General features: G+C 37.2%; 1 protein-coding gene across 1 annotated transcript; it reads left to right on the top strand.

Moving 5' to 3' along the window:
• LOC104887529 (DNA-directed RNA polymerase V subunit 1) lies at positions 1–27,194 on the top strand. The gene is made up of 21 exons (XM_057392460.1): positions 1–292; positions 1,246–1,385; positions 4,253–4,379; positions 6,068–6,183; positions 7,136–7,189; positions 8,123–8,290; positions 8,819–8,977; positions 9,052–9,207; positions 9,321–11,051; positions 11,205–11,380; positions 13,270–13,345; positions 13,431–13,555; positions 14,652–14,806; positions 17,781–18,055; positions 19,929–20,102; positions 20,429–20,569; positions 20,700–21,361; positions 21,451–22,174; positions 23,496–24,643; positions 25,609–25,723; positions 26,565–27,194. The coding sequence occupies exons 2-21, from the start codon at positions 1,305–1,307 to the stop codon at positions 26,880–26,882; spliced, it is 6,681 nt and encodes a 2,226-aa protein (XP_057248443.1). The 5' UTR covers positions 1–292; positions 1,246–1,304; the 3' UTR covers positions 26,883–27,194.

Raw genomic sequence — 27,194 nt, 5'->3', positions numbered from 1 at the left:
AGTGTACACACTACTCAGACTATAGTACTGAAATTAGGAGAGAGAAACAAAATCAATGAAAGGTTAAAACCCCTCCTTTTTCACCTCAACAACGACTCATTTTCTCTCTCTTCACTGCATGTACAGCACCTTAAACCCCTTCATTTCTCTCTCTCTCCTCTTCTCCTACGAAATTACGATTTCGCTGCCGAAATTCGTCAAATTCTGGGTTTTTTTAGAGGGGAAATTTAGGGTTTAGCGTCGAACAATTTGTGTTGTATTGACTGAAAAGCTAATCAGTCTGTTGATTTTGGTGAGACTTTTTTTTGTTATTGTTTTTGGTTGATTTGTGAACTAATTTTGGTGTTACATTTTCGCATTTTTGTCTCAGTTATGCGTAGATCATCTATTGTTTATGTGTTGTATTCTTTTATTGAGAAAAGAAAAGATTTTCTTTGTTTGTGATTTTGCATGTTCTTTTTTTGTTTTTACTGGAATTTCTAGTCAAATTTCTGCAATGTTGGGTTCTTTTTTGTTGCCTGTTAAATTTCGTCTTTCTTTGTTTGTGTGGAAGTGTTATTTATTTTGTGGTTTTATGATGAAAAAAATGACAGAATGTGGCTGAAAATTATGGTCTAAATGTGGTGAAATAAGGAATTTTTGGATGGATGGCTGGTGCCCTTATGCCCTTGTTGTTAAAATTTTGCCAATGAGGGGATTTTTTATTTTTGCTGGATAAAAAATGAATATGGGTTGCCCTTGTTTCTTGTACTCTTAGGGTTGATTTCAGTGTTTTTTACCTTTCTATTGCTTAGTCTTAGGTCCGTAGATGGAGGAACGAGCCGTTTTGAGTTGTGGTGGTTTTATATGTCTGATTTGATAGACTAGTTACTCATTTATCATCTTAATATGGGCGGCATTGTATTTTCGAGATGATTTGGTCACAAATTGAAGGTGTGATTAGAGCATTTCTTACTGGAGTACTTTGAAAGAGGGGGATATCAATGTAGCTTTCCTTTTTGTTGCAAATATATTTCTTTTTCTGTCTTGAGGAGGTTGTTTATATAGCAACTGTTAGTTCTATTAGAAATTTGTCGTTTTGTTTATTGAACATAGTTGCTCGATTAAGGTACCATTTTATTTCTTTTTGTTCTCTATGACAAGTGTAGATATTTTTGTGTAGTACCATCTTTAGTATGTTGCTATAATGTAATCACATAGAGATATTTACACTTCCAAGTTTTCCCCGTGTATTTTCTTCCACAGGTGTGTCATTCTCTTGTATGCCAGTGTAAGATTGAATCAAGTTTTGTGCTCTTCAGAAGATGGAGGAAAGTGTGGCTTCAAGTGTTCCTGACGGAGAGTTAATTGGAATTAAGTTTGGCTTGGCAAGCCATCATGAAATTGTGAGTAGGCAGCTCTCTTCTTCAGGCACATGCTTTATTTGTGTCATGTTATTTACAGTGCTGCTAGTTAGATGAGCGAAGTTGTAGATGTTTCCAATCAATTGATCTTAGATTTCTCTTCTTTGCTTCCTGGTGGATTTATAGTGTAGTATTGCTTCTTATTTTTGTCATCTTATTGTTTAGCTTCATTTATGTCGGGATATGTTAAATGGAGATTGTTCTTATTCATTTGCCAGAATGCTGGAAAATTTAATAATAGCAAAGTGTATAAAAAATTATCCCAGGGAGTTTTTCTTTGGGAACAGAGTGTGTGTACAAGTTTGACCAAGTAGCCTGAAGTGAACATATTTTCGCTTGAATAGTTGTATAACGTGGCTGAAAATTATATGTTTGAAGATGTTAGATGCACAAACACTGTTTCTTATTTTTACCATTTGAATCTGGCACACATGATATATAAGTTTTCCTGAAAAAGTCTTGCTCTATATGTGACATACAATTATCCTCTCTTGAAAAAGGATACTGTTATAGGCTGATGAAATTAAAATAAGCTTATTTAGGCGGTGATGAGATGTATTACATGCAAATACTGTCCGGGGGACAAGATTCATAACTAGATATAACAATTTCTGCAAATCGGGTATTTCTTTTTACCCTTGTTTATATAGAAGTAATCCTTTTAATCTATTGCATCAGATGCAAATATCTACATGACCATAGTGGCTGAAGCTCTGCTTTGTACTAGTCAGTAGTCAGAGTTGACTTAATTGCACATTTCGATGTTTGAGAGAAGTGGCATGTCTCTTCAAGACAACAATCATATGCTTATAGCTTGCATCTCCTTGTCCACTTTTTATCTTCGTATGTGCTGTTTTCCTGTGTATGTCTACTGGTACAGGGGCTTGTGTGCATAAAAATGCACGTTCAGTCGTGCATAGAATGAGTTGTATTACAGAACTTGAGATAAGAGCTTCTGCTCTAGGTTGGAAGTGGTTGAGGGCCTTGAGGCACCACATTGACTTTCATATCTCAGTGATCGTCACAGTGCAGTGAACATGCCAAATATGAGATAGTGTAAAATAGTGCACAATTTAATTGGTGTGTGGAGTTCTCTAAGAGGACTCAGGGCTGTGAGCCTGTGACAGGTGAGTGGATTTAGATTGTCTCAGACTGAGAACACTTGTTGATTAATTCAGGACTCTTGTTTAACGATACAAGGCATACGAAACAGGTTTGTAATTTCCATATCATGGGTCAATAGCTTAAAACTTGACCCATGATGAGGATGTTACCTCATTTTATAGTTGGCCTTTTGTATGGATGAATCTTGCTTTGTGACCCATCAAGTATTATAACCCAAGTAGGATTTTGTGCTTGCCCACACAATAAGAAGTTCCAATATCTTAACAAGATATGATCAATATCATATGTAACTAATAAAGTAATAAATTCAGGGAGTCTGGTGGTAACTTGGACTAATTGTTTTGTGAATATCTATTTGAAAGGACAAAGGTGTGATATATGAAGCAGATATTGTACCTTAAGTTTGCTAGAGTTTACAAAATAGAAGAGGCTAACTAGGGGCTTGTCCAATTGGAAAGAAAGATTTCTGTTTGTACCTTTTAGGATGTGAGTGGTCTCTAGATGGTTCGTGACAAATTTGATGGAATTTTCTCAATAAGTCAGTGAGGTAAGCTGTAAGACTCATAGCAAGTTTGGATTTGGTCAAGATAGGTTATGATATGGTAAGAGTACTATTAATTTTGTTTACTTGCTAACCTAGTTGGCTCCTTTTTTGGCTGCCAAATTGGTGACTAGGTTTTGGTGAACTTTAATGAAAGTGTTGTTGATTTAACTTGCGTTTGCCTTAATACAAACAAACTACCAATCTCCTTGATCTAGCTGCACCAATTAATTATTCATCCTTATCCACAATAATTTTCATGGATCATTTATTGGATATTTGGTACAATCATGTTATTGAATCACTTTTTGAAAATTATTGTCTGGTTAGGCTAATTGTGCATGTGGATTTGTATAGTGGTCAAAGGTGCAAGCTAGCAAATTAAATTATGTTGAACTTTCACGTTTTGCTAATGAGCATCTTCTATATAGTCTTTCACTTGTTTTCATTAGGAAAGAGTAAAATGATACAGTCTTAAAAACTTTTGATTATGGACAGAGGTAGTTTACAAGTTTTGACTTGAGTAGTGCTCCAAGTTCTCCGCCCCTTTTCTATTGTTATTCTCTCCCTTTGTTGTTCCCCCTACTTCTTTGATCTAACTTGGCTTCTGTAAATGAATTATGCTAGTTACTTAGTATGCACCTGCATGTTATTTTTTTGGAATTCCCAGGTATAAACTCTATTTGAAAATAAAAGAAAGAAAATCCAGCTGTTATGGATGGCTTACCTTAATTTAACTTGCTCTTCTTGTAAGCCAATAATGCGTCTCTTTTGCTTGTCTAAAGCTTTTGTTGCAGAAGTCAACCTTGTAACTGAATGTTGATTTCTTCAGCTTGCAAAAAACGCATGCATATTCATATCCAGTTCTTGAGAGTTTTTACTTTGTTGATGACAGCTTATATGTGAATGGTGATGAGTTGATGACTCTTTGTGATATGGGCCCTCCAAGATGTTATATGTGAAATGCTCGTGTAAATAAGAAATTGCAGATAACTGTAATCAGACTGGCACAGACGGAGGTTATTAAATGAATGGAATTGTTTGAAAATACTCATTGCAAACTATCTCTGGAAGATGGTTTTTTTTTTTGTAGGATGTATGGGATTTGGAGCCTGAATGTTTGTAATGTTGACTTCTGATATCGTGCGAATAATGAGGTTTCTTCCTTCCACTTTCCTTGCAGAGAACGTCATCGATTAGTGATTGTCCTATTAGCCATGCTAGTCAGTTGGCAAATCCCTTTCTTGGCCTGCCTTTGGAAATGGGTAAATGCGAGTCTTGTGGTACAGCAGAACCAGGAAAGTGTGAAGGTATGTGGGTAGTTAATTACATCTACTCTTCTACTCGTAGCATGTTCTATAGAGAATTCAGAATAGGATAAGATTTGTTGGAAGAATCAAATAATACTGCCTCATTTTGTTATAGTTTATGTTTTGGCTCTTTTGCCTTGAAAGAAGGGGTGTAAATGGGATGGGCGAGATACGAGTTTGCATATTAGTATAAAATATTTTGAACTTGAATTTGAGTAGAAATCCAGCTCAAACTTTTCTTAATCCAGTTCAAAGTCAAAACTTATTTTCTTAGAATCCAAATTTTTAATTTGAGAACCCCCCTAGTCCAAATGAAATCCTTTTACATATGTATACATATAAAGTTTAAACCTAAACCCATTTTCGTTATAATTTCTTTTAAAGCAACATCGGAGAAAGAAAAAAATGATAAGAACATTAAATAAATACATTGGAGACAAAAAATTGGTTGTTTTCCCTAGTGCTTTTTCATTCTTCTTTTTATTCTAAACTTATTAAACTAGAAAATGTCGGTCTGGACTCGATTGGGACACAGACTCAACCTTTTTTTGGTCCAAAGGCCAAGGTAGTGTTCGTTTGGACTTGGAAATTTGTGTCCAAATCTAGTTCATTATTTTTGAGTTTAATCTAATCCGACAAGTTTGGACTGGAATTTTCTTTGTCCACTTGCATCCTTCTCTAATATGAGGTGATTTGGTTTCAAGTAGACTTGTGCAACAGGTGAAGCAGGACAGTTTTAGGTTCGGTAAGTATGGGTGGGGTCAAATATAGGCCGGATAAAAACACGTCGGGTAACAGGTTGGATTAGGGTCAAACTATGGCTCAATGGCGCCTTTTTATCAACTTTTTTATTGTCACTTCCTCCGCTTCCATTTAATTGCAATAGTTCCCAGTTTCACGCTTATCAATGAACAATTTACACTACTAATATCTTTAGTTATGTTTTGGTAAAAAATATAAAAATTTAATATTAATAAAGTACACATTGAGACGAATCCAACAAGATCCCACGCGACTATTTTTCCATACATATGAAACAGGAATGCTAGTTATATGAGTGATTGTGAATAGTGCCAAAACTGGAAGTGTTGCAATCAAATGGGATCGGAGGAAGTATAAAACAATACTTATCATTTATAATTATTATTGGATATTTAGTATGATATAACGATCATATGACTAACGTACTTCCTTCTTTAAATTATTAAGTAACTGACTTCCCTTATTTGGAAATGGCATAATAAGTGTCAATTGCTCTTTCTTTTATACTATTGGTCCTCAACTTCCTTTGTCTAAGCTTTGACCATGATGCAATGTCTTTCCCTCCTTAGCTTTTAATGGATATAATTTGTTGCTAAGCTGATTACTGGTTCACTTCTGATATTTCTCATTGCTTTGCAGTATGAATTGGAACTTGTCATAAATTACAGTGCATCTTAGTTGGTTATGTGTTGCTTGCTATGTTCTATTTTAGCACACAGGGATCCCTACTTGTATTGTATACTAAATAAATTAAATTGCTTTTGCAAGCGTTTGAGGACACATGGTTTTTTTTCATAGCCCTCCTTTGTATATGGTTGACACCCCTGTGGTTTGTCTTTTGTACTATTCTTTAATACTTACCGGATCATTTTTTTTTTTTTACTGTCAGAGAAATAGGAATTCACTTGTTGATGCTGCCTTTTCAGGTCATTTCGGCTATATTGAGTTGCCGATACCTATATTTCATCCGTCTCATATCAGTGAATTAAAACGTATGTTGAGCTTAATATGCCTCAAATGTTTGAAGATGAAGTCAAATAAGGTATGCAGATGAATAAGAAGGGAAGAAGTTCAGTATAGTTGCACATTTACTAGTATGCTTCTGATGAACATGTTGGACACTGCTTGTGTCGTGGTCATGATATATTTTTAAATGTAATGTACATCATTGTCTTACTAACATACCATTGTCTGTTTTAGGATTTTTCTTTGTATTCTTAGGGCTTGTATTCTCTTTGATATCAGTAATTTAAATAAGGTAAACAATCTAGAGATGAAGTTATGGGTTTCTCATCATCACTTCCATCTGCATTTTCTGTGGTTTCTTGCTTGTCCACCCTTTTCAAGTTTCTTATTTATGTGGTAGATTGTTCTTCATATCTTACCGTGCTGCTTCTCTTCTTGCTGGTTTCATTTGATGGATGATATCTATTGATGCTTTAATATTTCACATTGATTTATGCTCCCTCCATACTAAGTAAGTGAACGATATGCACACATGTTAAGGTATTCTAATTGTCGCATTTGAATTCAAAACTCACAAGTACTATTGCATTGGTGTTATAAATTGACAAATAATGATGCATTGATGTTTTATGTGATGGACAATGTGGACCGAGGAAAGTAAAGTGTATAGATTATCTGTAACGGAAGGATTGATTTCTCTCATTCATAGTTCTCTCCTTTCAGTCTATAATAGTTTTAGATGCTTTTGCATGCTTACATATCACCACTTCCCAGCAAGCTAAAATTTCCACACTGTGCATATTCTGTATGCTAATCTCAATGATTGGTTGCTTGAATGCTTGAAATTTTGGTGCATATGTTGAGTGTTGTCATATTATGTATTGGATTAAGCCAAAAGATGTGAACCTATCTCTCTGTCTCTCTCGCTCGTATGTCAAATGACTAAGTATTTGGTATATTCTAGTTTACTTGGTTCTGTTTGCGTATTACTTTTCCTTTGTCCTTGTTCATATTTTTATTTTTCTCAGTTTCCACTGAAGAGCAATGGTGTCATGGAGAAATTGTTGTCAGCATGTTGTGATGTAAGTCCACATGCCTTGTTTTTTTTCCTCTTTTGTATTTTGTTTGCCATCTTACATTGTAGTTGTTGCTTTGTGTTTTATATTTTTTTTATATGGAATAAATTGTACCCAATATGCTGATGACTCTTAGATCTGAAGATGGTGCTGTTCTGATTTTTATATACTTTCTGTTTGGGATTCTTCTTCTGATTACTATGTCTTGTCCGTCTTTTTTCCTTTCTTTGCTTGTTTCTTCTCTTTTAGTTTTCTAATAAATCTTTCTTTGTCCATGTAATCTTAATGCCCTAGTTATACTCACCTTGAAGAATAAGCTTCTGCTCTATGAAGTTCAGATGATTTTGGACAGTCATATATGGTTGGGTGAACAGGCTGTCCCGATTTTAGGGAGGTTTTAGTGTGGAGGGAATATAGGTATAGTGTGTTGTAAAATCTTACAAATGGCTCTACAATAAATCTATATGTTATAATTATGATTTGCTGATGATAAATTAAATATTGTTTGAACAGTTTGCAAAGAGTAGACTCGATAACTTTCTACAGGCTTTTGCTCTTTGTGTCAAGGGTCTAAGAGAACAGCCTCTCTGCAATTGTAGGTTAAGGCTAAAAGGCCCACTTATTGCTGTTTGGTTTCTGTTTTAAGACACATCCTTTTTATCAATGCTTTACTGAGTTAAGATGGTTAGTAAAGGAATTCATGATGTCTGAAGGAATATGTTTGAGTTTACCAGCACTTTTTCTTTTCATATAGACTTTTGAACTTTAAGTACTTATTGTCCATCTTTGTCTTTTCCCCTTTTAAAATGAACGATTTGACCTATCGACTCGAAAAATATATTCAGACTCCTAATGAATGGTATGGAGAGAAAACTATTTCTCTCTGCATTTTATCGTTCTGTTTTTTGTTTAACTTCATAATGGTTTGTGTTTGGGCAGGAAGCCTGCCAAGTATCTATCAAAGAAAGCAAGAACAATGACGGGGCTTTCTTTCTGGAGTTGAGGATACCTGGCAGATCAAGAGCGCAAGAAGGTTGCTGGAACTTTCTGGAAAGATACGGTTACCGATATGGGGACGGCTCTGCTAGGACGCTGCTTCCATCTGAGGTATGTTTCACTTGTTTTTGATGTAAACCTGCTAATTCAGATTTCAGATGGATGAAAGCAGAAAAAAGTCAATCTTCTCTTTTAAACCAGTTTACGGATTGCATTGTATTCTTACTTTGAATGATATCAAAAGATTGTTCTGTTGAGTGGTAATATTAATGAAGCTTATTTGCCAGTTCACATGTATGCTGGTTTTTATAATACAATGATTTGACTATAATGATTGATTGTATTTTCAGCTATATGTTGGTAGTAGCACAATTCTTTTTTTCTATGTTTGTGTTATTTTTTCGTCCTCTTACGTTGGCGTGAGTGCATCTTTTTGTAAGTGTGCTCCCTCCTCTCACACATGTATTATGCTTTGATTTGTTCCATTAAGTACAAATTAAAAGTGAGTTTTAAAAATATCATCTGCGTACTGACCATCTAATTGCTCTTTTCTTGGTCTCCACTCCTCTCCATTTTATTCTGTCCTTGACTCTTGGAGCTTACCATCTTCATGCAATCCTTCTTTTCACCATTTATTAGGTTTTAGTGATGTTGAAAAAACTACCAGAAGATACAAGAAGGAAGCTTGCCAAAAAAGGATACGTCCCCCAAGATGGGTACATATTGCGCTATGTACCGGTTCCACCTAATTGCTTATCGGTTCCAGACATATCAGATGGAGTCAGCGTTATGTCCTCAGTGAGTTGCTTATTATTTGTAATTGTCCAATAAATACTCTACAACTCTGATATATGTTTTGTGTTGAATTTAAGGATCTATGCTCAGCAATGCTAAAGAAGGTTCTGAGGCAAATTGAGGTTATCAGAAGCTCCCGATCTGGTGAACCCAATTTTGAGTCGCATGAAGTTGAAGCAAATGACTTGCAAGTAGCTGTTTCACAGTATCTTCAAGTCAGAGGCACTGGCAAGGTAAAGTTACATAGTGTCTATTATCTGATACATGCACATAGCTGTGAATGCGTGGATTGATCTATATCCAGAGGCTACACATATCATTGTTGTGCATTATTTTTGTATGATAGGCTGCACGTGATGGTGACAACCGCTATGGGGTAAGCAGAGATGGCAATAACTCATCCTCAAAAGCTTGGGTTGAGAAGATGAGAACTCTCTTCATAAGTAAGGGATCCGGATTCTCCTCACGTTCTGTCATTACAGGTGATGCATATAGACCTGTGAATGAAGTTGGTGTGCCCTCTGAGATTGCCCACAAAATGACATTTGAAGATAGAGTGAATATGCATAATATACAATACTTGCAGAGTCTGGTAGACAAGAACTTATGCCTCACATTTAGGGATGGTTTGTCAACATACTCATTGAGAGAGGGTTCAAAGGGACATACCTTCCTTAGACTAGGACAAGTTGTTCATAGGAGGATTATGGATGGGGATATAGTTTTCATTAACCGACCTCCTACTACTCACAAACATTCCCTGCAAGCCTTGCGTGTCTATATTCATGACGATCATGTGGTCAAGATAAACCCTCTTATGTGTGGACCCTTGGCTGCGGATTTTGATGGGGACTGTGTCCACTTGTTTTATCCCCAGTCGCTGTCTGCCAGAGCAGAAGTCTTAGAGCTATTTTCTGTAGAGAAACAGTTGCTGAGCTCACATAGTGGAAATCTTAATCTGCAGCTGGCAACTGATTCACTTTTGTCTTTAAAGACTATGTTTAAAGTGTATTTTCTAGACAGAGCATCAGCACAACAGTTGGCAATGTATGCATCTAATCTTTTGCCATCTCCTGCACTATGGAAAGCATGCTCTTCTGGTCCTCGCTGGACTGCGCAACAAGTTTTGCAGACTGCTTTGCCCCCTCGATTTGAATGCCATGGGGATAGACTGTTGATTCGTGATAGCGAAGTATTGAAATTAGATTTCAATCGGGATGTAATGGCATCAGTCATCAATGACATTCTTGCAGCCTTGTTCTTCAACAAAAGCCCCAAAGATGCTATGGACTTTTTTGACTCTCTGCAGCCTCTTCTGATGGAAAATCTTTTTGCTGAGGGTTTCAGTGTTGGGCTAGATGATTTTTTTTTCGACATGTCTGAGTTGGAAAATACTCAACATGATATCCAAGATCTTTCATCCTTACTATTGCAGTTGAGATCATCCTTCAATGAATTAGTACATTTGCAGTTCGAAAGTCATATTAGGCAACTTAAAGTACCAGTAGCAAATTTCATTTTGAAGTCTTCAGCACTTGGAAATTTGATTGATTCTCGGAGTGATTCAGCTATCGATAAGGTTGTGCAGCAAATTGGATTCTTGGGACTGCAACTTTCTGATAAGAGAAAGTTCTATTCCAAGAGCTTGGTGGAGGAAGTGGCGTCTCTTTTCCACCAAAAATATCCATTTGCACATAAGTTTCCTGCAGAGGAGTTTGGACTGGTAAAGAGTTGTTTTTTCCATGGCTTGGATCCTTATGAAGAGATTGTTCATTCCATTGCTACCAGGGAGGTAATTGTTCGTTCATCAAAAGGACTTGCTGAGCCTGGAACACTGTTTAAGAATTTGATGGCAGTTCTGAGAGATGTTGTCATATGCTATGATGGCACAGTCAGAAATATCAGCAGTAATTCAATCATTCAGTTTGAGTATGGGGTTGGAGGGATGCCTTCCCAGAGTTTGTTTCCTGCTGGGGAGCCTGTTGGAGTTTTGGCAGCAACAGCCATGTCCAATCCTGCTTATAAAGCTGTTCTGGATTCATCTCCCAATAGTAATTCTTCTTGGGATATGATGAAGGTATTGTTTCATTGGCATTGTCAGTTCATTATTGAGATTAATTATTGACTTGTGTATATTTTCTGAAGTTGTTCGAATTTGTAAATCAAAATTGGTAAGTTATTATGTCAATTTTTGTTTCCAATCTGCTTGTTTATCTTTTATTTGTACCAGGAAATATTGTTCTGCCGCGCAAATTTCAAGAATGACATGAATGATCGCCGAGTTATATTATATCTGAATGATTGCTGTTGCGGTAGGAAGTATTGTCAAGAAAATGCATCCTGCCTTGTTAAGAATCACCTGAAGAAAATTTGCCTCAGAGATGCTGCAATTGAGCTTTCTATTGAGTAAGTCTCTTTCACCATCTTTGGGATTATGCTCTCTTTGGTGGTATTGGATATGCCCTGCTGATGGGTCTATTGAACATTTGAACTTGATTTGTGTTTCTAAACTTCATATGCATTACATGAAAATGTGTATGTACTAAGATGAAAATTGTATGGTTGGTTGAGACTTGAGAGTCATTCTTTGTCTTAATTTAGTCTATGTGCTGGCTGGGAGCTGCTATAACGCCATTTTTCTTGGAAGTTCAGTTTCTGTGCTGTTTAGTTTTGCTCCAGTCACTTGCTGCTTTATGTCTTGTACAGTTGCACTACAATGCTTCCCAACTAATGACTGTATAGAAGCCTATTTCTCTTTAGTTTATCTTCATCTATGTCATTGTGAAGTTTAATTGTATGTGGAATCAGGAAGGCATATTAGTAGTAATAACTATATTGTTAGCAGTTAGCACACTAGCTGTCTCAGTATATTTGTCGCTCTTCAGTGACCAAGTTTGAATCTTATAAAATGCTTTGTAGTTCCTTTGTATCTGTTTGTGACTGAGTGTTCTTTTCTCTCTAGATAAGCACACTTAGGTGCTGGTCAATTTTGCATGAATGCTTTGTTGCGAAGAAAATGGCATATTAAGGTGGTGAATTTTGTTAAATATTAACATAAGATTCTGTATCAATTCAGTTTTTGTGTTATATGGCCTTGTGCCTAGAGACCAACTAGGCTAGCTAGGGGCTATTTTACCCCAACTCATGGCTGTTTTGGCCTCATATCTGGGTTAACATGACACAATTTGTCTCCTTTAGGGTATTAAATTTGTAACGGATCAATTGCTAGCCAGTTGAAATGGCAGGTTGAGAACACAACCCCTGGAGAAAGAGGAAGTTGTGGATAGACTGATGTGATTTTCCCCAATTATTGCACTGGCGTCTTCATTGGTGACTGTGAGGTTTGGTTGACTGAGTAACTGACTTACTTGCTGCACTGCGATCATGTCCAGTAAAGCTTTGTTCGCTTTCCTTACTCTTATTTTTGAGATGTGGGGAGGGCGGAAAGTGGAAGGGTAGAATAGAGTATATTTGAGGATGTTGAAACCCACATGACTTTTTACAGTTGTGCTCAACTTTTCCTCATCTTTTTTTCCCCCTTTCCTAAACTGATTATGTGTGTCTAGTTTTCTGAAGTCTTCACTGTCGTGGAAAGTGTTTATTTTAGCTTTTCTTTAACTTATCTAATGCAAGTTTTACTTGTTTTTTTGGAAATAACTTTATCTCTTATCTTTATTTCTTCTCTTTGTACCGTGTACCTGGACTCATGTCTGAAGTTTGGACAGGGTCCTTGAAATCTGAATTTTCAGCTTCGCCAGGTCTGCCACTCGCTTATGTACATGTATCTGATAACTGAGGGCAGGGATAATGGTACTATGTACCCAGTTCCTCAGTAGCAGCAGAATAGTACTTAGTGGTTATTTTTGTATATTATTACGATTCCAGATTCATTATTCTGTGTTTGGTATAATAATTGAGTTATCTTTATTGCTGACATGGTCTGACTTTTATTTTTTAGTTCAAGCCTTTCAATTATAATTGTGACAGTAATACTACGTAACCAGGTTCCTCACTGGCTGCTAGGACAATCTATCATCTTTTTTGTACATTTTTGTGATTTTACATATGCATATTATTCCTCTTTAGTACTCTAGAATAAGTCATTATTACCCCTGAGATGGTCTGACATATATAGATTTTTTTTTGTAAGTCAGGTGTTTCAATCAAAATAACGGCAGTAATGCTATACAGTTCAATTTTTATTCTTTGTCGTTGCAGCAGATAATGTAGAGTTCCTGTGTGGTTCCTTCCTCTGTTTTATGTTTGCTTGAACGACTAACGGCTTTCCTGTACAGGTATAAACGGCCAAAGCTTGAACCTGAAAGTGTTGATATAGATACAGGACTTGTTGGTCATATTCATCTGAATGCGGTTTGTATATCTCTTACTGAGTTTGTAAACAATGGTTCACTTTGTAAAAGCTCTACTATAAGTGAAAAGTTTTACATTTCAATAGGTTTTGCTGAAGGAATCAGGCATTTGTATGCTTGACATCCTACAAAAATGTGAAGAACAAGTTAATTTGTTACGTAAGCGGAAGAAGTATGGTTATCATTTCAAGAGGATACTTCTGTCTGTGAGGTAGGTTCAGTTCATGGTTTTTTTTGTATTGGTTTTTTTTGCATTGTAGTATCTGTTTGTTTGTCTGCCTTGCTCTTGATTCTTATCAAATGTGAAGTTGGTCTCCAACTAAGGTAAAGCAATACAGTGGTTCTGTGCAAGACCCACCTCTCTGTCGCATCCCTGCCCCCAACAAATCTACTAGGAAAGAAGGGAGGGGGGGGGGGGGGACTGTGACATAAGTCTTGTGTCAAATTTTTGTTCGTATCATTAAGTTAATGTGTCGAACCCCTTGACACTAACCCAACCAATTTACTAAAATGTGTCGAAACCCTTGAACTAAGTGAACCTGTTTAATTAAACCTTGTTGACACATGTAACCTTTTACATTATATTTTTTCCTAACAATAACCGAATTTCTTATGCCATACCATTTTAATAAATTCATGTAAGTCTTACCTTTACCAGCTAATACATTAAAAAATTCCAAAAAACAATTGCTATTATGCTAACTCGTACCTGTATATTGCGCTAAAAGGTTAATATTGTTACTTGTATAAACAGGTCAAAAAAGTTAATAGTACCCACTTATTTCGTCTGTGGTTCGTGTTGGGTCAAAGTGTGGTAGCTCTAGTTGATAGTTATGACCCTAGCTTCATTAGGAGATTAATGATTTCTGAACTTGCAATGAAAATAGCTGTTTTCAAGGAGAGGTATTTAAAGCAATAATAATAGTTTCGTCAGGAGAAAGGTGGTTGCCTAGATTTTATTTGCCTGTCGACCCGTTCTTTTTAACTTATTTTTTCTTATATGAAATTACTTGAACTTATCTCAATTATCTGAACTTATTAGACCTCGTCTAAACTTATTGTCACTGCACTGGAAATTATTTATGAGTGTGTTAAGCCTTATATTTGCTCATTTGAACTTACTAGACCTTATATTTTCTTTCAAGGATTGAAAATAAGGTGAAAAGAATTGATCCTATATATGTTTTTTTAAACTCTTGCAGACATTTTGTCCTACATTGTGGGGCTTTCTGGTCTTTGCTTGTATTGTTTTCAGTCTATTGTTTTGACTGTGAATGATATTAAGTATCTCTCTTCTCTGTTGGCAGTGAGTGTTGCTATTTCAAGTATTCTAATTGTAAGTGGACTGAGATGCCATGCCTGAAGTTCTTTTGGCAAGACTTGGCTGACTCTGATTTGGAGAGAACAAAACATATTATGGCTGATGTGATCTGCCCAATTCTATTAGACACAATCATTAAAGGTACTTTGTTACTAAAGTTTCTTTTTGATATTTTTTGGTTAGACGTGCTTTCTTGTGGTAGGAATAATGTGTTTTGAAGAAAATGATTCCTCTCCATAACTTTCTACTTTGAAATGCAGTTCAATTTTGTTTCGATGCCAGATACCTAGAGTACAGTATGCAGTCAAATATAGATTAGAATGCCTTCTGTGCTCTCTAGTTATGATTTTAATTTACGTCATTAATTATTTATGATATCTTCATAAAATAACAAGTTGCGCTGCAATGCTAATGTGTTTTAATGTAGTTTATTGATCTAGAATGGACTGTTTAGGAACTTCGAGAGGATGATATTCTGGAAATAAGGCGATAATGATATGCTTCAATCCTGCCATGCTTTTTCTGAGTTTTATTACAGTTACAGTTTCATAGGAAACACTTCCAATTTTCATTTCTGTTAACGTAAAAATGGAAAAACGATGAATGGACAAAATTATGTCTATGTTAACTGCTCTCACACTATGAAGCATGGGTATTTCTCCAGGGTGCCGTTTCCCGTACCGGGGACGTGAACGGTGCGGGTACAGCACGGGTACGCCGGAAATACGTCCCCGGCGCGTCTCTAAGTAGTGGGGACGGCGAGTCATCCGGGGATGGCTAGGTTTTATTGACCAGGACGTCTCGGGGACGGTTAATCAAAGATCAGAGGCGTCCCCTTGCTCTTCAATGAAATTTCACAAGCTAGTTTGCAATGCCATTGGAGATGAACAAGAGATAGAAATAACAGTCCTGAATCGTGATGGAGTTTAAGAGAGGAGAGAGAGAGGAGAGAGAGAGGACAGAGAAGAGAGAGGAGAGAGATAAATAAAATCACGTGATGCCCTTTAAAAAAGGTACTGCACTGTAGACAAAATTTGCTCCATTTCTCACTGAAATAGTATTTGCACTGCAAATAAAAGTACCTTTTGCACGATAAACAAAGAGAAATAGTATTTTACACTGTAAAGAAATAAAGCACTATTTTGTACTGTTAAATGTTTTTATTTTACATCCTTTTGCAGTTTTGCAAACATACTTCTTTTTTAAAACTGATAACTTTATGAATTCTACATCCTTGCTCTTTTTTAAAACACCCTTCTTTTTTCTAGATTTACTTTGACTAATTAAAAAAACAGTAATATTTTTCGAGATTTATTTTTATTTTAATTTTTGCCGAATCCATGCCGTACCCGTTTTTTTGCAAATTCTATTTTGCCGTTTTCCGTCCCCGTCCCCGTACCCATATCCGTCCCCGTATCCGTTTTTGTGCTACCTAGCTCTCACATATACAATAGTTAAGTATGATTTGGATGTGTAATCGTACTTATTATCGAACTGTGGTTTCTGTGTTTGGTTGTCTGGGTCATGTATATGTTGGTCCTTGCTGTGGCTGTCTTGGATTCGAAGTGACTTATTGGTTGGAGTGCTACCTGCTCCGTCCTGAAAATCTTTGTCATAAATTCAAAAATGCAGAAGCATTTATGCACAGATAGTAATGGTGAACTTGGTAACTAAGATTCTATTTGGTTTCCGAACAGCCTTATACTGCAAGAGAAAATTTAAGATGTGGCACTGATGATCTTACAAGAAACTGAACATGCAATTTTTTTCTGTAAAACTTAAAATGCTGGTGAGTTTATCCATCTGCTCCATCTTGGACAGTATCTGACAAAAACATGAATTATCGAGACTTAAAAGTATCCCTAGAATGACATTGTTTATAACAAACATTGAATGTGACTTTTTATGAGCTATAAACGTTAGTGCAGGGTTGATGCAGGTCTGCTTGTGTAACAACGATGTTTTTGTATCTTATGCAATTGCAAAAATGTAAAGTGATATTGCAGAAAGTAGGCTTTGTCCCAGTTGCTCGAATTGCTTAAATTACTTTATAGACGTGGCTTATGGGTCATACATAGTCAGGTTGGGTTTGAGCAGGTTCAGTGTAGTTCTTATGCCAGAGATTATTCATTCTCCTTGGTTTAGGTCTATTATCAATTTGCTATTATTATAAATCAATTAATACTAATTTTGCTCAGCTATGCTATATATAAGTTTCCACTTGTTCTTTCATGGTTTCTGGTAATGATCTTTAAATCTTTAATCGTGCACTACCTTCGTCTCAAAATACTTTTCAAAGGCAAAATTTGTCAACTTTGACCATTTTTCTTACTAATATATATATGCATATATATTATATGAGTTCTTGTAAGGATTTTCTCAACGTGTTTTATTGAAATATATACTTTTCATAATTTTATTAATTGTAATTAAAATATATTGGTGAAAGATATATCTTGGAGACCAATTTAAGACATGATAGACCATTTTTTTGGGGGGAATGGAGGGAGGATTAACTAAAATATACTCAAAGTTGGTTTTTCATAGATAAACATTGAAACAAATATAACAAGATCCCTTTCCACTTGTTAATGTATATGAATTTATCTATAGTGTATTAAGAATACTGGGTCATAGTTGTTGGTCATCTGGCACTAGTCATAGGAGATACTGTTGCATTTGGCTAGCTTGCAGCTCTTTTTTGTCATCTACTGGACAATATATTCTCCCATTTAGATGTGCTCTTTCCGTCTGAAATTATTTGCCACAAACGCTTCGTGCCTAGTTGTACAGGAAAACGAAAAAGTAGAAAGAAGTGGGTGGTTAGGTGTGTGACTCTGTCATAGAGAAAAAGATTACAGAATAAGGTATGTGGCAAATAAAATGGGACAACCCAAAAAGAATTTGGTGGCAAATAATTTGGATGGTTGAAGGGCCTTCTTGTCAGTCTTACTTATAAGATATTTCCTCCTAAAAGAATCCAAAATGATTGTTAATTTTGAATCTGAATAGTTCTTCCAGACTGAGTGAGGCTTATGCTCATTCTTTGCGTCGACTTTATCTCCATTGGATGGGATAAATTTGGTAAGGAATTGTCTTTGTGTTTCTTTTGTAGGTGATCCTCGAATTTCTACTGTAAACATTATCTGGATAAACCCAGGCACAACAACTTGGGTGCAGAGTCCCTGCAGCAATAGGAAAGGTGAATTAGCGGTGGAAGTTACATTAGAGAAGGAAGCAGTCAGGCAAAGTGGGGATGCGTGGAGGATTGTTTTGGATTGCTGTCTGCCTGTTTTCCATTTGATTGATTCTCAGCGTTCAATTCCATATGCCATAAAACAAATCCAGGACCTGTTTGGAATTTCATGTGCCTTCGATCAAGCTGTTCAGGTTTTGTATGAATGCCTGTATCTTAATCACCCGTAGCATGCTGTTTTTTCTTTGCATCCTTTGAATGTCACTGTATGTTACAATTTAGATTACCTTTTTAGAGTGACTTTCGTCGTTCATATTTTGGTGAAATAGATCTGCAGTTTATAAGCGTTTGTTTTTGATGCCTTGCGTTTAAGAATCTTCGAAAAAACAGAGAAATTGCAACACTACCTATCTTGCTGTTTTTGATTACTGTATCTTTTGATTCAAAGATCAAATGAGAATAATGTTGCTCAAGACGTTTCATTAAATACGTTTTGTTTGGGCTCTTGGTTGTGGGGGCTGTAGTTGTTTCCATTTTGCTGTATTTTCCTTTGTATAAGTTTCTTTACATGGTCTTTTTTCCCATTGTAAACAAAATTTTCAGCCTGGTCTGTTAATTTGTAGTCAGACATTGTATGTTGATCACTATGCTTTGCATCTTGAAATCTGGAATTACAAGTAGACTCAACCTTCGTATAATAAAAATTGGAGTATTATTAGCTGTCAAATGTCAGTTCTATGTGTTCTTATGTTGACAATATAGTTTTTGTAATTATAAATTTTCGTTGGGAACTTAAGATACACTTGCAGATTATTATGATTTTTTTGGGGTACAAGTCTATTCTGTATGGTTGTTCAAAAATTAATGTGCACTGACTCTTTTAACGTGCAATGGAAGAGGCTCCACAATCCATTTCTTTGGGGCATATCACATACCTGAGTAACAAATAAGTGGTCTCCTCTGTAATCTGTTGAATTGGTTATAAGCTCAGCATGACTAAAGTCATTTAGCTCCTCAACTCAGTCCATCATATCCTAGCTAGTACTTTTGGAGTGAATTTTTTTTATCCAGGCACTGGAACACCTTTAATTCTGGAGTAAACATCTACAATCCAGGGCTCCAGGCACACCTTTTGTTCCTCCTTCATGCCCTCATCTTAACTGACAATTTGATTATAGAGTTTAGGCTTTTGGCTGCTCTTCTTTGGATCCGAAAGCTTCTGGTTTATCACAAATTTGAATTATGAAACGTGTTTCTGTTGATGTTTGGTGGCATGACATATTTCCATGTTGTATAAGATTGAATTCTGGAGTTTTAGAGATGCTCTTTTTACGTGCATAATATCTACAAATATCTGGTGATCTATGTCCACTACACTGCCAGCTATTTGTCACAGTTATAGATTCACAAATGATCTGGCAGTAAATGCTTTGTTTGTCTCTGTATTTCTATGTTAGTTGCACCTCGTAAACAGAGAGTTCTTTGAATCATTAGGCACCATCGACAACCTTTTAGCTTAAAATCCGTTAATTTTTCCGCCAAAGTCATTCACATGTATCAGTGGGCACTAAGTCTTGATCTCTTGCTACCGCGGCATATTTAGATACTAGTGTTGGTGGTTCTACCTATCCATGTGTTGGCGTCCTCTACCTGCATTGTGTTGCTTGGCTACATATTCCAGTGGGCCAGTTTTGTGATTCCAATTCCTTATTGTATGAGCTGAGCATTTTTTTCAAAAAATACTAGGGAATTTTTTTCGAAAAAATAAATAAAATGGTAAGTAACAAGCTGTATACGGTTTGCATGATAGTTGACTCTTTCTGATGGCATGGCCGAAGAGCATGTAATCATGCATAATATGTAACATGAGTAACAAAATGGAATGGTGTTTAGCCTTTTATGAGTTTCCTTTTATCTGTATGCCAGTGCAATCATTCAATGACGTAAGGAAATGATTTGCTTCTCTTTAAACAGAACTAGATCTATTGATAACAAACATAGTTTTCTTGAACAAAGTTTTATGTTTCATTAACCTCTAAAGTGTTTGTTACTTTCTGCTAATTACAGCGCCTCTCAACATCTGTGACTATGGTCACAAAAGGTGTGCTTAAAGAGCATTTGCTTCTCTTGGCTAGTAGCATGACTTGTGCTGGGAATTTAATTGGCTTCAATATAAGTGGAATCAAGGCACTATGTCGTGCACTGAATGTTCAAGTGCCATTCACTGAGGCAACTCTATATGTAAGGCTTTGTCCTTGTTACCCCATCTGTATATAAGTATTTTATGGTTAAAGGCACAGATCAAGGATCCTTTAAATCTAGAAAAAGAAGGTTTATTGACTTAAACCTTTTAAAGATTGTATGAAACACTGGTAGGAGAAGAAGAGGACAATTGGGAAAGTTGCATTAAGCTCTGCATTTTCCCTTCACTGAATAAGTTAGATTATAACAAAGGAAATTTGTAGGTATTCTATTTTGAATAAGGGAGTAATCAGATCTTTTTTTAGGCATCTCTAGATGAAGTTTGATTTGTTTTCTGTTTCTTTGGATTTATTCTGTTTGGCCAGACACCACGAAAATGTTTTCAGAGGGCTTCTGAGAAGTGCCATGTGGACACCCTAGGAAGCATTGTAGGATCATGTTCGTGGGGTAAGCGTGTTGCTATTGGTACTGGCACTAAGTTCGATATTCTATGGGAGACGAAAGCGGTATTGTGCTCTATCTCTATGGTTAACCTTTGCGATAGTTCTTTGATGATCTGCTTTTATTATCTAAGGTTATTAAATGGGCCATTTCTTGAAGATTTCTTCTTTGCCGTTCACTATTTTTCCCTTGCAGGTGGGAGAGTCTGATAAAGGAACAGATGTTTACAACTTCCTTCATCTTTTGGGTGGTTCAAATGAGGAAGGAATTGATACTGGGTGCTTGGGTGAAGACATTGAGAATTTTGATGAAGTATACACAGAGCCACCTCTGTCCCCTGAACAGGAAGATAAGGCTGTCTTTGAGGAGCATCTTGAAACTGATGAATCAAGCTGGGATGGATTGCCTACCTCTGGCTCAGCAGAAGGTGGTGGTTGGTCAAGCTGGGAATCGAAGAAAGATCTGCCTTCGTCTGGCTCAGCAGAAGGTGGTGGCTGGTCAAGCTGGGAATCGAAGAAAGAACTGCCTTCCTCTGGCTCAGCAGAAGGTGGTGGCTGGTCAAGCTGGGGATCAAAGAAAGATCTGCCTCAGCCTGAAGATTCATCAAAGTCTTGGGGTGGAGCCAAACTGAAAGAGCCTTCATCTGCTCGTGAATCGGACAAAGAGACGGACAATGGTGGTGGTGGTGGCTGGTCAAGCTGGGGATCAAAGAAAGATCTGCCGCAGACTGAAGATTCATCAAAATCTTGGGGTGGAGCCAAACTGAAAGAGCCTTCATCTGCTCGTGAATCGGACAAAGAGACAGACAATGATAGTGGTGGTGGCTGGTCAAGCTGGGGATCAAAGAAAGATCTGCCGCAACCTGAAGATTCATCAAAATCTTGGGGTGGAGCCAAACTGAAAGAGCCTTCATCTGCCAATCGGACAAAGAGACGGACAATGATAGTGGTGGTGGCTGGTCAAGCTGGGGATCAAAGAAAGATCTGCCGCAACCTGAAGATTCATCAAAATCTTGGGGTGGAGCCAAACTGAAAGAGCCTTCATCTGCCCGTGAATCGGACAAAGAGACAGACAATGATAGTGGTGGTGGCTGGTCAAGCTGGGGATCAAAGAAAGATCTGCCGCAACCCGAAGATTCATCAAAATCTTGGGGTGCAGCCAAACTAAAAGAGCCTTCATCTGCTCATGAACCGGACAAAGAGACAAACAATGATATTGGGTGGATTAAAAAGGGTTCTAAACAAGATCTTACTTCTGGCTTAGTAGATGGGGGTGGCTGGTCAAGCTGGGGAGTCAAAAAGGATCTAACACAACCTGAATCTATGGCTAATGGTTGGGATGCATCGAAGAAAAATGATGAAAAACCAAATGGTGACAAGCAGGTTTCTTGGGGAAAATCTAATGAATCGACCTGGGGTACTAGTCTTAAGAATGCTGGTAACTGGAATTCTACTGGGGTTAATCAGCACGCAGATTACCAAAGGTCAGTATCTGAAAAAGAAGAGAGCAAAGCACCATCTTCTTGGGGAAAGCCTAGAGATTCATCCTGGAAAAAGAACAACAATGAAAATGAGGGTGGCCGGAGTTCTTCTGTGCTCAATCAAGAGGGAGGTTTTAGAAGCTGGAACTCTACAAAGAAAGATACCAACTCAACCTGGAAAAGCAATGAGGTAAGAGTTCAGTTACACGTTAACTAGTTATGAGGCTCAGGTCTTGAGATAATCTGTTGCAACTTACGTACTGTAATGGAATGGCCGAGTTTTATATCTTGTAGTATCATCTAAATTCACCTTAGAATGATTAGATTTATGGTTCTTCCAACAAGTGTAGTATAATTTATCTCAAATTCTTATTGTTCGTTCCTATTGTCCTTATATATGTAGCCATTACATTAATTCTTTTGAAAGTATTACATATAATTAACAACTTTTGTGTAAGTAGATAGACTTTATAAAGATGCGCCATACTGTATAATGAGGAAACAATGTATATAATGACTCAATGCATTAGTAATTATAGATCAGAGTACTGCCAAAAGAAATTGCAGATCAGAGTAAGTTATATATTAGACACTAGCATCTTTAACCAAGAAGACAATAGAAGGGGTGAGCTGAGGCAAAAGTGGTGTTAGGGAAATGGGTGTTTAGTAGTAGTTGCGTTCGGAGAAACATTGGTTTTCTTATTGTTTGGCTTTGCACATCCTTTGCTTTTGGCATTTGCTTCCATCTTTCTGTGTGTGTGTGTGTGTGTGTTGGGGGGGGGGGGGGAAGCTCTAAACCTGAATACACACACATACACTAACAACTAGTCAACATTGAATCTCCCTTGTCTTACAATTTTATAAATTAACCAACACTTTTTTCCTCGAAAACTTTCATCAACTCGTATACACTAAACTAAAAACTAGAAGATTTACTAAACTTATAATGTTTGCTTCGTCTCAAATTCTTGCAATTTAAAGATAGGTGGGTGAAGTTTTTTACTTTCTAATATTATACAATTTCATATCCATTACAAGTGCATTTTGTGGGTGTAGCACACAAATTAAGGAGCACATATGTGATCATAAGAGAGAGAGTGAGAGGGATACAAAAAGAGGGATCCATGTGATTGGAGAGAAGAGAACTCGTTACCAAATTAGGTAATGATACATTTTATATGTATCTTGAAATAGGACAATGATGCATTTGTAATGGGTCATAGTGAGTAAAACAAAGTGATATGCTAGTGTGGCTTCTCATTGCTATAAGTGTTTTAAGGATTGTGTACGTGTAAAATTCATGAAGCCAAAGTTTTTTTTTTCTTGAATTTTAGTTGTGTTGGGTTGATTTTTTGTTTTTCTTTTGAATAGTGTTTTTATGTAAATGGTAATCAGCATATGTACCTGTCCCTACACAGGTTTTAATGCAATCATATTCTTTAGTTGTGTTTGATGTTCCCTTATTTGAATAATCAAAATGGTGAAAGAAATTTAATGAAGTCAGTCAACAGGCAATGATCGTTGGTGGAAGTTCTAGTGAGTTCAAGGTCTGTGGAGAGGATAGTACGCAAAGCTGGGACACTAAGAAACACGATAACAGGACAAAGTCCTCTTGGGGCCAATCAAGCAATGGCAGCAAGAATGCTGATGGCTGGAGCACGGGTAAGGCCTCTGGAGATGGTGTTTCCAGTACATGGGAACAGTTAAAAAATAGCAGTGAAGGTGCTGAAGGTTGGAGCAAGCCAGGTGGAGAGGGTGGTTCTGGAAGCTGGGATTCACAAAAGGAGGAGAACAAGACCAAGTCTTGTTGGGGAAAACCAAAAAATAACAAAGACAGCGCTGGTCACTGGAATATGAACAAGGCCTCTGAAGAAGGTGACGTCAGTGGTTGGGTTTCCAAAAAACCAGAGGGAAAATCTCAACCTTCTTGGGGCCAATCAAACGATGGCAGCAAGGATGCTGGTGGCTGGAGCACAGGTAAGGCCTCTGAAGGTGACGTCAGTGGTTGGGTTTCCAAAAAACCAGAGGGAAAATCTCAACCTTCTTGGGGCCAATCAAACAATGGCAGCAAGGATGCTGGTGGCTGGAGCACAGGTAAGGCCTCTGAAGGTGACGTCAGTGGTTGGGTTTCCAAAAAACCAGAGGGAAAATCTCAACCTTCTTGGGGCCAATCAAACAATGGCAGCAAGGATGCTGGTGGCTGGAGCACAGGTAAGGCCTCTGAAGGTGACGTCAGTGGTTGGGTTTCCAAAAAACCAGAGGGAAAATCTCAACCTTCTTGGGGCCAATCAAACAATGGCAGCAAGGATGCTGGTGGCTGGAGCACAGGTAAGGCCTTTGGAGACGGTGTTTCCAGTAGTGGGGGTGACAAGTGTCAGTCTTCCTGGGGACAGTCAGACAATAGTAGTGAAGGTGCTGGAGGCTGGAAGAAAAAACAGCCTGAAGGAGGTCGTGGCTGGGGCTCTTCGAACTCTGGTGAGTGGAGAAGTAGGATGAATCGGCCCCCGAAGCAACATGGAGGACCAAATGATGATTCTACTGGTGTGGCATTTACTGCTACCAGAAAACGGATGGATCTTTTCTCATCTGAAGAGCAAGGTGTTCTATCTGAGGTTGAATCAATCATGCAGTCTATTCGAAGAATTATGCATCAATCAGGGTAAATTTGCAATCAGTTTTTACTTTTTTAATTTCTTGATGCATTCATGCATATATTAGATTAAGATTGTGCCTATGATTGATAAATAAAAGAACAAAGTCAATCATTCTATGGCTTGTTTGGTGAAAGAAGACAAAGAACCCCCCCCCCCCCCCCCCCCAACACACACACACACACACACACACACAAACAAACAAACGCCATTAACACACTTCTAAAGAATGCCAAACAATTTCTGGACACTAACATATAGTATCCAATCCATGATAATAATAATGATGATGATAATAATAATAACAACAATAATAATCATAATAATAAATGCATCTGTACCGTTTTGATTTCTCAGAAAACTTAGAATAAGGGCATTTTAGTTTTAACCCTTTTTTTCATCATTCCAACATTATGATGATTTCTTGTTTGCAACCTGTCTGTTCGATTTGGGAAATCAGGGAAAATTTGTAGGGGATTGATAGCCTAGTATCTAGCATTGGATTTACTCTTGTCGCTCTACTCTGGAAGAATAAGCAGGAAAGAGAGCTCTAAGTGTAATTCAGTGAAAGAAATGACAGAAACAAATTGCTCTTATCCCTTTTGAAATTTGAGTCTGAACAAACTGCTCTTATTTGTTCATGTCTTTGTAGTTTGGAAAAAATTAATAGTGGATTGACAGAGACAAGGAGAGCACTGAGTCGTATTCAGTCAAGAATTTAAACATTTCGTATTGAAATGAAAAATCTGAACAAATTATTTTGATGCTGTTCAAATTGTAGCTATCATCATTAGTAAAAACTTCAAAAGTATTTACCAAAGTGAAATGCTATCTGAATTTGGACATATGTGCAATGTGTATCTAATACTGGGATGAGATATAGATACAAAGGAAGTTTAAGCATTCATATGTAGTCGTAAGTCAGCTTGTCTTTTCTGCTGACCTTGTCTTGTGTTACGATGCTCATCTATAGGTGTAATGATGGTGAACCGCTTCCTTCTGATGATCAAACTTATGTCATTGACAACATCTTGAATTACCATCCTGATAAAGAGGCCAAAATTGGGGCTGGAGTCGATTTTATCACGGTATGTGTATACATCTAGAAGACATTCATTGCAAAAGTCATGTTTGATTTCTTTTAGTTTGTTACTGTTCAAATTTTAATATTATATTTTAGTGTAGCTTGTGTAGCATCTTGAATAAAATTGTATGCTTATTTGGCATCCTAGGTGGCACTGCATCTGTCGTCAAACAAAGACGAAAATTGTAGTGACCTTGTGACCTGTTTTATGGACTCCGGTTTGTTTGTGTGTGTTGAGGTTGTGGTACAACAGAACTACCATAGATTCCAGCTAATGATGTCTGGCTTTACATGATTGGAGGGTAGGAAACCTGAATCCAATGCTGTTGTGCTATTTCCATTAAGATCATAAATTTCACTGGAATCGATAAAATATTTTTCAATACACGCTTCGATTAGTGCAAGTGAAATCTGTGGGCAGTGTCCAAAAGTTGTCTGGGAAGAAATGTGTTGTAGCCTGTGTAACTAGGCTGATCATTTTGTTGTGATCAAGTTTAAAAGGTCAGAGTTCCATAAATGGGATACTAAGAGGGGAACATATTCTTAAGATATATAGGGAATGGAAAGGCCCGGGGTGAGGTGCCCTTGGACATTTTGTTTTTCACTTAAATTTTCTCGTCATGTTGGGATTCTGATAGTGACATCATACATAGACTCACATACTTTATTACCCCTCCACCCTTTAAAAAGAAAAAAAAAACTCAATCGTACAAAATCATGAATATACTCACTTAATTGTTTTACCATATGATGATATCATCGAGGAATACCGGAGAACAGTGATAAAATAGTAGACATGCTTTTCTTTTCTGATGTCAGAGTTTGATTTCCATTGCTATATACAGGTGAAAAAGCATAGCAACTTCCAGGAAAGTCGTTGCTTTTATGTCGTGTCAACTGATGGCCAGAATACGGACTTCTCCTACATAAAATGTTTAGAGAGTTTTGTTAAGGGGAAATATCCTTCACTTGCTGAAACCTTTACTTCCAAGTATTTCAGAAGGCCACGTCCTGCAGGAAATCCTTCATCTCCAAGCCCGGCACCCGCGAGTCCTGCACCTCCAAGTCCGGCACCCACGAGTCCTGCACCTCCAAGTCCGGCACCCACGAGTCCTGCACCTCCAAGTCCGGCACCCGCGAGTCCTGCACCTCCAAGCTGTTGAATCCTGCATCAGAAAGCCAAGATTTTAACTAGTAGATTTGACTTGTGTACATAAATAGACAGTAGTTGCTGTTTTTAAGGCCAAGATTTAAGTTTAAGCGCTCCCCTATCCCTGATTTTTCCCCACCTTAAAAATTTCACTGTAAGGGATACTTATGGGGTCACATTGATGATAACTTATTTTGTACAGGATTAGAAGTTTCTTCTGCAGGGAGCAGTGTACAGGACTGTAATTTCTTGGCATCTAGAAGCAGGTTTTCACTTTTTCACAATAAAAAAAGTAGCCTTCAAAATGAGAATGTTCCTTTTTATA

The sequence above is a fragment of the Beta vulgaris genome, chromosome 2 (assembly GCF_026745355.1).
Source record: "Beta vulgaris subsp. vulgaris cultivar EL10 chromosome 2, EL10.2, whole genome shotgun sequence".
Taxonomy (NCBI): domain Eukaryota; kingdom Viridiplantae; phylum Streptophyta; class Magnoliopsida; order Caryophyllales; family Amaranthaceae; genus Beta; species Beta vulgaris.
This window is presented reverse-complemented; position numbering and strand designations above follow the sequence as displayed.

Bases quoted from the DNA above. Each gene is read 5' to 3' on its own strand.
- LOC104887529 (XM_057392460.1), top strand. From the start codon at position 1,305: ATGGAGGAAAGTGTGGCTTCAAGTGTTCCTGACGGAGAGTTAATTGGA. The intron at 13,556-14,651 runs GTAGGTTCAGTT...CTCTGTTGGCAG, and splicing joins AGGATACTTCTGTCTGTGAG to TGAGTGTTGCTATTTCAAGT. The intron at 21,362-21,450 runs GCAACCTGAAGA...GGACAATGATAG, and splicing joins GGATCAAAGAAAGATCTGCC to TGGTGGTGGCTGGTCAAGCT.